The 8,261-nt window shown below is 34.6% G+C and overlaps 1 protein-coding gene across 4 annotated transcripts; it reads left to right on the top strand.

The window, feature by feature from the left end:
* The first annotated feature begins 2,888 nt into the window (after positions 1 to 2,888).
* LOC18440573 (uncharacterized) lies at positions 2,889 to 7,915 on the top strand. 4 transcript variants are annotated; one of them, XM_020671465.2, is made up of 7 exons: positions 2,889 to 2,954; positions 4,726 to 5,248; positions 5,567 to 5,710; positions 5,896 to 5,961; positions 6,742 to 6,807; positions 6,924 to 6,983; positions 7,569 to 7,915. In XM_020671465.2, the coding sequence occupies exons 2-7, from the start codon at positions 4,796 to 4,798 to the stop codon at positions 7,728 to 7,730; spliced, it is 951 nt and encodes a 316-aa protein (XP_020527124.1). In that variant the 5' UTR covers positions 2,889 to 2,954; positions 4,726 to 4,795; the 3' UTR covers positions 7,731 to 7,915. The 4 variants fall into 4 exon arrangements, with proteins under 4 accessions (XP_020527124.1, XP_020527121.1, XP_020527122.1 ...); XM_020671462.2 differs by having other exon boundaries at positions 4,604 to 5,248; XM_020671463.2 differs by having other exon boundaries at positions 2,889 to 3,182.
* The last annotated feature ends 346 nt before the right edge of the window (positions 7,916 to 8,261 follow it).

Below are 8,261 nucleotides of genomic sequence, written 5' to 3'. Positions count from 1 at the left end.
CATGCCAAATGGGGCATGAATTTGTGAAATGTTTGAGGCATATTGATTGTAAATGTGTTCATTAGAAAATTCTGTTACGAATTTGTGATTATCTTTGAGAAAAACTGATTAATTTGGAGATTGAAGCCACTGGTTCACGAAACCAAGTAAGAACTCTGCGTTTTTTTTTTTTTTCCGCCATTGGATGAATTTTAGTCCATATTTTGAAAATAATCAGTTAAATTTGTAGGGTTTTAAATCTTTATCGTGTCTTTTATCATTTACCATATTCAATTTTATTTAATTTACTCAATTACAGTCTGAGTTTTTAGAAGAACACAGTGATGTCTGTGAAAAAAAAATTATGCTGTTTTTTTTTTTTTTCCGCCTTTCGATCTATTGTTCACGATATATTACAAATAATGTGTTAGATTTCTAAGGTTTTGAATTGTTATAGTCTTGTTTATAATCAGATGTATTCAATTTGAGCTTCATTTTTTAGATTCAATGATTGTTGTCTGTGAAGAACTGCGTTTTTTTTTTTTTTTTGCTCAATTTAATCGATTTGATTTGATTTATTGATAATAATGTGTTCATAATTTAGGGTTTTGATTCCTTATAGTGTTGTTTATCAAAACATGTACTCAATTGGATGTAATTTATTCGTTTGGAGGTGGATTTTTTAGTTGAAATGACTGATGTAAGGTGGCTCTATGAAGAACATTTTTTTTTTTTTTTTGTAATCCATGATCGAATTTTTGAATATTTGTGATTTTTCTAAAAGATGTGAAAATCGTGACAAGGTTTTGATTATCATGAGGTATTAAACCATATTTTTTATTTTTATTGTTTGATTTTGCTGTACTTTTTTTTATTTTATCCATGAACAAATTTTTTGAAAAATGATGATTTTCCTAAAATATGTGAAAATCGTGACCAGGTTTTGATTATCATGAGGTATTAAACCATATTTTTAATTTTTATTGTCAAAGTTTTTGTTGAAAAACTTGTATATTGATAGATTATTTATGCAAAAAAATGCATGTTATTATATTTTTAATGCAAAACTGTATTTTTTTAATTTGTTGTTAGTGCATTTTTGAGTTGGAATGACTAATGTTAGGTGGCTCTGTAAAGAATTGTTTTTATTTGTTTTTTTTTTAAATACATGATCGATTTTTTTTGAAAAATCGTGATTTTTCGAAAATATGTGAAAATAGTGACTAGGTTTTGATTATCATGAGGTATTAAACCATATTTTTTATTTTTATTGTTAAAGTTTTTGTTGAAAAAATTGTATGTTGATAGATTATTTATGCTAAAAAATGCATGTTATTATATTTTTAATGCAAAACTGTATTTTTTAATTTGTTGTTAACGCATTTTTTAGTTGGAGTGACTGATGTTAGGTGTCTCTGTGAAGAATTGTTTTTATTTATTTCATTTTTTTAGTACATGATCGATTTTTTTTGAAAAATCGTGATTTTTCGGAAAGATGTGAAAATAGTGACCAGGTTTTGATTATCACGAGGTATTAAACCATATTTTATAATTTTTATTATTAAAGTTTTTATTGAAGAAATTGCATGTTGATAGAATTTATTCCATGATAATTCTATGTTTATCCTTTTGTGTGATGTAAATTAAATGGTAAATAGTAATTCATGCAGAGAAAGAACATATCAATATTCGCATATTCATGTAAAGAAATGAAAATTCTTAATGGAGTATCTCATTTCTTATTGAATTCCTAAAAAAACAATATTTATAGTGAATTTTAATAATTTTTTCGGATTTTTTTGAAGCTTTAATCTGACGGATTCAACCGATTTTCGATCCGAATCGATTTTTGAGGTGTCCGACTCGGATCACCGATCCGCTTTTTAAACCATTGCTTGAAATCCATTTTTTTCTGATGTCCATGTTGAGACGATCAATTGATATTTACGTATCAAAACAATATCTTCTAATGAAATTTTTGGAATGGGCTCTAATTTGATTGTTTACAAGTTCGGCTCTATATCAAACTTTTTCAGATCTTGTTTAATATTGTTTAATGTTGATGGCCGTTTACGACAAAACCTTGTATAAAAAAATATAAATTAAACAAAAATAATCAATGCGTGAGTTTTGATGCATGATCAACATGACATGGTCATGAATCGTGGGAGTCCCAATAGCGTAATATCAGAGGTAGTCTTTCATCTGACGCAATTGCCCTTTGTCTGTGTTTCATTACTATCTTTTCATCCGTTCCCGCTGCCGCCATCAAGAGGCATTATCGTCATGCCTCTAAACACTCCATGACCATCATCATACTCATCTAAACATGTCATTATCATAACTGTCATCATCATCATCATCAATTCATCGGCGTTACCCCTTAAACTCTACTGTCCAGTATCATCCATTCAGCGAGGGTTTGGTTTTAGTCTAAGGCTTGTTGAACGTTTTTAATCAAACTCCAGGAAAATATTAACATAATAAAAAATACTAAAAATTTATCAAACTTTCATTTGACTCGTCAAACCGCTTAAAACTAGCCGGACCGTTCGGACCAGCTGTTCGGCCCGGTGGCCATGCACCATACCATCGTCATGATGATCATGAAGAGGGAGGGCATCATCACCATCATCATCATCATGGTAATGGTGATGTGCCATCCATTATGCATCACGTAGCATGAACTCTGCGACCACCACTCGCGCATGGCCTGCCCTCCGTACCATCTCTTTCTCTCTCTCTCTCTCTCTCAATTTGCGTGTTTTCTCTCTCTTCAGCCTCTTACACATGAGCTTCTTCGTCTCACACCTCTCTGTTTCTCTCTCGCTACAAGTCTCTTTCTCACTCCTCTTGCAAATCCCCCCTGTTTCTCTCTTACAAAAACACACTCTCTCTTTCCTTCCTATAAATCCTCTCTCTAAACACCTGTAAATGTTTCTCAGGGCAGTTCCATGGGGCTTCCTGTTTACAAGGTATGTCTCCCGCCATTTTGATTTTTTCTTTCTTTTTTAAACTCAAGCTTCAGAGTTAAAGATAGTAAACGCGCGGCATAGGAAGGGAGTAATGCAGCAATCAATGAGGGGCAACTCCAAGGATACAGACACCAGTGAAGGAGAGAAAGACCAAGCAAGTGATAAAACAAACGAGTGGTGGAAACAAATAAAGAACAAACCAGTCAATGAATGACGAAAACATCACATGTATCGAACTTTTCTGTGATATTTTTTTACCATTTACTGAGAATCCATTTATTTTCTTCCATCTTTATTCCTGCACTCTGTACGATTTACTTGTGGCAATTTGTTCACCCACATTGTTTTCATGCTTCATTTGCTATCTGTAAAAAGCTATCATCATATCTAGAAACTGGTCTCTGTGTTTATAGTTGTGCTTTCTAGGGTTTTTGTTGCAGAACGAATAGAAATCCCCCATTTCTTGCATTTCATGCTTCTTCTCTTAAATTCCTGAAACCAGTTCAGAGTTCAGCCTTAGGTTTCAGAAAAATAGCCATTTTGTATTGTAATTCTTTTCAGGGCAGTCCCCCTTTTTTTAGGGTAGTCCCCTTTTTTTTGTCCGATCCATGATGAACCACAAATCAGTAAGAAAACCTTGGATTCTTATGCAAACGATCTGTAATGTTAAGCATCAACAAGTAATAATGTTTTATTGACTGTCATTTTACTGTAAATAAGAAATGAGGATCATATTTAGTCTTAGTTCCTTTTCTCTTTTTGATTGATTAAAATGAGGATCATATTTCCTGTCCATTCCTTTTCTCTTTCTTTTTTTGATTAAACTGTTAACCAGGAACAAGAGAAGAAATTTTTAGAACTCCAACGAAAGGGGTTTTGAAATTTCACCACTATTAATGAACTTGCACCATCAACACACTGAAAAGTTTTGTGTTGATGCTTATGGAGTTAATCAGCTAGGTAATACACCATACTAATCAGTTGCACGATACACAATATACCATTTGCAATATAAATTTCGATAGATAAAATAAATAAATAAAATAGATCAATGTGGTGGTCATGAAAGAATCATCCATTGTAGCGAATCATAGAGTGAACTTTTCACTAAAAGGGAAAAATGGACACTGTTCTATGAAGGGTTATCCACCATCTGTATGAGATGACTGACAGTGGAGATTAACTGTGGTAGGACCTATTAGGGCATCCACCTGTTGCAGTTAATCTTGACAATTCATCATTGAGATGGATGGCGGATACCTCTTCGGATTACTGTATACCATAATCCCCTGGGATGTGGTAAAATTCTCTTAAATTGGAATTTAAGTGGATTGCAACATTTGTGGCATGCCTTTTATCTTGTGTTTGTGCTATTTCTTTGTCCTTTGTTTTCATTATTGTTTACCGGTCCACCACGCTCTGTTTTATGATGCTTCCGTTGTACAACTCCTGAATGCTACAGTGGCTGCATAGGTATTTGTAATCTTTATTTTGTCTTTTTTATGGGATGAGAAAAGAGCTGAATAACACTGGTCATACCCATTTTGTGTTGAATTTCCGTCAATGTGTTTTTATCTTCAGCAAATATCCCTAATCCAGTAGCTGATTATGCAATTATTTGTCATTTATGTGTGTTTGAGTTATTTCAGAAAGGAAAGAAGCAAGGAGGATGGAAATTTATCGTATTTATTGTCAGATTGCTTCAATTTCTCATTCAAGAACATTTGATTGATCTATTGGGGTAATTGGGCTGATTTTAGTGCCACAACAGGATGATCACTCCATAGAGATCTTAAGTAATCTATGGTTCTAAGTTGCTGAAGAAAGCGGCTTTGGCTACGATGAAGTTAAACGGCATAGGATTTGATGGTCATGAGATTAGTGAGCAAAACTGTCCTCTAAGGAGCATAAAGTTTCCATTTGATCGTAATGAAGCAAGTTCAGGATTGGTCATCCCTTCAAAATTTGGCAATGTCAATTTGGTTTGCTCAAACTCAAGACCACTCCATGCCATTCCTATTGTGGAGAACTGTTTACCAGGTTCTAGCTTAGAAGCTGGAAAGAGGGCGCTTGGCTTCCAACCAGATTCAAGCTACATCAACTCAAGAATTCCAAGTGATTGTATGTCGAAAAGGATTCGTAACTCTGCGGCTTCAATACCTGTTCTGGCTCTTAACAGTGAAATATCTTTCACCCAATTGCTTAATGGAGATAAATCTGATGCTGAGATGAATTTGTTGGGGCCATTTCCTGAGCTAAATATCATGACAGAACAAGATTCCCATGCTTCCATAGTAAGTGTACTCCTTGTTTATGCTGGTAGAAGAAAGGGGAAAAAAAATACTATAATCCAATGGACTGATGATCTGTTGTCCATTGAAATGGTCGGCATTGGTTTTAACCCTCTCCCTCCATAACCCTCCATCTTTGATTGAATGGTGATGACCCAATGGATAGTGGTTTATACCGTTCTACAGGTCCATTGAAATCAGTAGTTACAGGAGGTAGATTAATTGCTGGAGCTGTCCATACTCCATACACTGAAGATCATTTTCAATATATTTGTCGTCATATTTGTTGTATGCCAACTCTAATGATATTCTGGTACTCAGATACAAGTAGTAAAACGAGAGATGGATCTTGTATGCAAGGATCAACCAGATGCCAATGATATCCCAGCAGCCATTGCTTTGAGGCCACCATCAATCAGGGCTCTGAGAGGCCAAGCCACCAATCCACATAGTATTAGTGAGAGGGTATGCGACGCTCCTGCTCTTTGCTTCTTCTTTTTTTAATGGTTTTACAATTAAAGCTATGACTCCAGAATATATTGTTCACATTAGATTAGTGACTTATGCCATATTGTGGTTTCTTCGTATTCATTTCTTCATGATATTTACCATTTATTTGGTTTCCCCTGTCTATTTCTTCCCACATGCAGCTTCGAAGAGACAGGATTGTGGCTAGAATGAATGATTTACATGGACTACTTCCGAATTGCCAGAAGGTGAGGCCTATATGTATAATACGTAAGTCCAAGAGTATTCTTAATGTATTGCAATGTGGTCCAATGTATGTCACGCTATCTGATAATTTGCTCAAACTGCACATTGGATTACAGGGATTTTGATAGTAGGAAAGGATACATGCTACGTTAATGTATTACAAGGTGTTTAGAAGTGCAATTGGAGGTTGACTATGTTATTAACCATCAATTTGATAGCACGATGCTATGACATAGTTTATTACTTTGATGAGAAAGAATTTAATTATTTTTTGTGATGTTTAACAAGGAAAAAAAGATATGGAGATATACCATGGGACTCTATATAGTGTCTTCACTCGTCATGAAGGGATGATAAATAGACTAATCTTACTTGAGGAGTAGAAATAAGAGAGTGCTCTGATACCATTATAAAAATTATGAAAGGATTAAGGTTAGTTGTTCAAGATGGACAGGTAAATGATTTGAAGCCATATATCCTCCCTCAATTATATCAAAACGTCCCTGCACTCAATAACTTTGTGTAAGAATCTGCTGTGTAACTATAAACATTCTTAGTTCAAATTAGGACACTCTGAATCACTGAATCTTAATATGCATTTGTTTCCTATCCTTATTGGCCCTTTAGGTTGGGATCCAATTGATTTCAATTTGATCTCTCCAAGCATTGATTTTCTTTTTAACTTTATATGTTTTTTCACACAGAATTTTCTAATATTGTCTTGGTTCCGTTTCTGATTATACTATAGGCTTTTTCTGATCATGACGCATGTGGTCTTGCAGGGTGACCAAGCATCTATTCTGGATGACATAATTGATTATGTTAAATACTTGCAGCTCCAGATCAAGGTGACAACTAATGTGCTTGATTTCCTAGTCGAATTCATCTATCCATTGAAAAAATAAAAAAGTCATCTACATCATCTCCCTGTTTTACCTTAAAGCTTCCCTCCTAAACTGTGCAGGTTCTAAGCAAGCACAAGCTGTGTGGAAAGGAGCCAGTCCATCCTCTTATTCATATTGAGGTGACACTTTTTTCTGTTCCCTTTTCTTCTATGGAATTGCTACAAGTGTTATTTCCATTAGCACAAAAAATCCACCTTCTTCAAATGCATTTTCAGAAAATCTAGGGCATGCTTGTCATATATGGCTGTTTTTAATCTTAACCATAATTATGTGACTATATGAACATTTTACTTGTGTATTCTTTATTTTGTTGGGTAAGGAAAGATTGTACCAAAAAAATTAGTATACATTGTCCAAGTTTCCATTCAATCTACTACTAGTCTCACACTATTAGAATAATGCCTCTTCATTTTTTCTGCTCTTATATTATCAAATACATTTTTTTCCTTCTTGGTGCATTTTCCAAACCTAATTATTGAATGGATGAATGAGTGAACAGGAAATGAAGAAAACAAGGAAACAAGAAATTAAAATTTGAGATACCAAAAACACGGTAGTTTTACCAAGTATGAGACAAGGTTTCATCCTCTAGTTTTTAATTTGAGAAGATTTAGAAACCAATGAATCCCTTGACAGAATTTTTCACATAATTAAAAAAAATGCTTTCAAATTATGAGCCATGATTAACATTTGATGGTGGACAGGGATTCGGTCACTATGAACTCTATAATGCATCCTATGAACCACTTGAGGAAAAGATTGCGAAGCTGATGGAGTCGGACACAGCCCTGACAGTGCAGTTGCTCATGAGCAAAGGTCTCTCTTTCATGCCCATGACCTTTGAAGATTCTTACACTCCTGAGTAAGACTGTTTTTCTCCCCTTGTGAAGATGTCCTCCGCAAATTTTGCGAGCAAATCATGTAGATTTTCGCACTATTGAGTAAATTTTAGACTTTCACAGTCCTATAGAACGTCTGGCTTCTGTTTTTTTTTCTGGGGAAAACTTGTAGAACCTGATATTTGTGGCCAATTTACTCAATTGCTCTGGTGTATGCTTTTGTTGTTTTTTTGGGTATTCTCTTGTGAAAGACAATGTTCAGGAACTTGGTTCGGGCTCCAGACTTGAGCCCTGCCTGGGCTGAGAAACTTGGGGGAGTCCAAGTGGACTCACCCGAGTAGCGTGCAGGGCCAAAAAGTGCTCCTACAAATAAAAAAAGAACCTTAAAATGGCAGGTGTACATGTGGGGTGAGGTTTGTATAAGGTGTCAATCTTATACTATTGAAGTAAGGTGTACCTCAAAACTATACCGAAAATGCAGTTTCAGTACTGTAAAGCCTTGTGATGATATGAATATCTATTTTTGGCTCTCAATTATAAAATTTAAAGTTCTAGAAA

The sequence above is a fragment of the Amborella trichopoda genome, chromosome 1 (genome assembly GCF_054954075.1).
Source record: "Amborella trichopoda isolate Santa Cruz 75 chromosome 1, AtrichopodaSantaCruz75HAP2 v2.0, whole genome shotgun sequence".
Taxonomy (NCBI): Eukaryota; Viridiplantae; Streptophyta; class Magnoliopsida; order Amborellales; family Amborellaceae; genus Amborella; species Amborella trichopoda.
The sequence above is the reverse complement of the archived record's forward strand: the minus strand, read 5'-3'. Positions and strand labels throughout refer to the sequence as shown.

Bases quoted from the DNA above. Each gene is read 5' to 3' on its own strand.
- LOC18440573 (XM_020671465.2), top strand. From the start codon at position 4,796: ATGAAGTTAAACGGCATAGGATTTGATGGTCATGAGATTAGTGAGCAA. The intron at 5,962-6,741 runs GTGAGGCCTATA...GTGGTCTTGCAG, and splicing joins TACTTCCGAATTGCCAGAAG to GGTGACCAAGCATCTATTCT. The intron at 6,808-6,923 runs GTGACAACTAAT...TAAACTGTGCAG, and splicing joins ACTTGCAGCTCCAGATCAAG to GTTCTAAGCAAGCACAAGCT.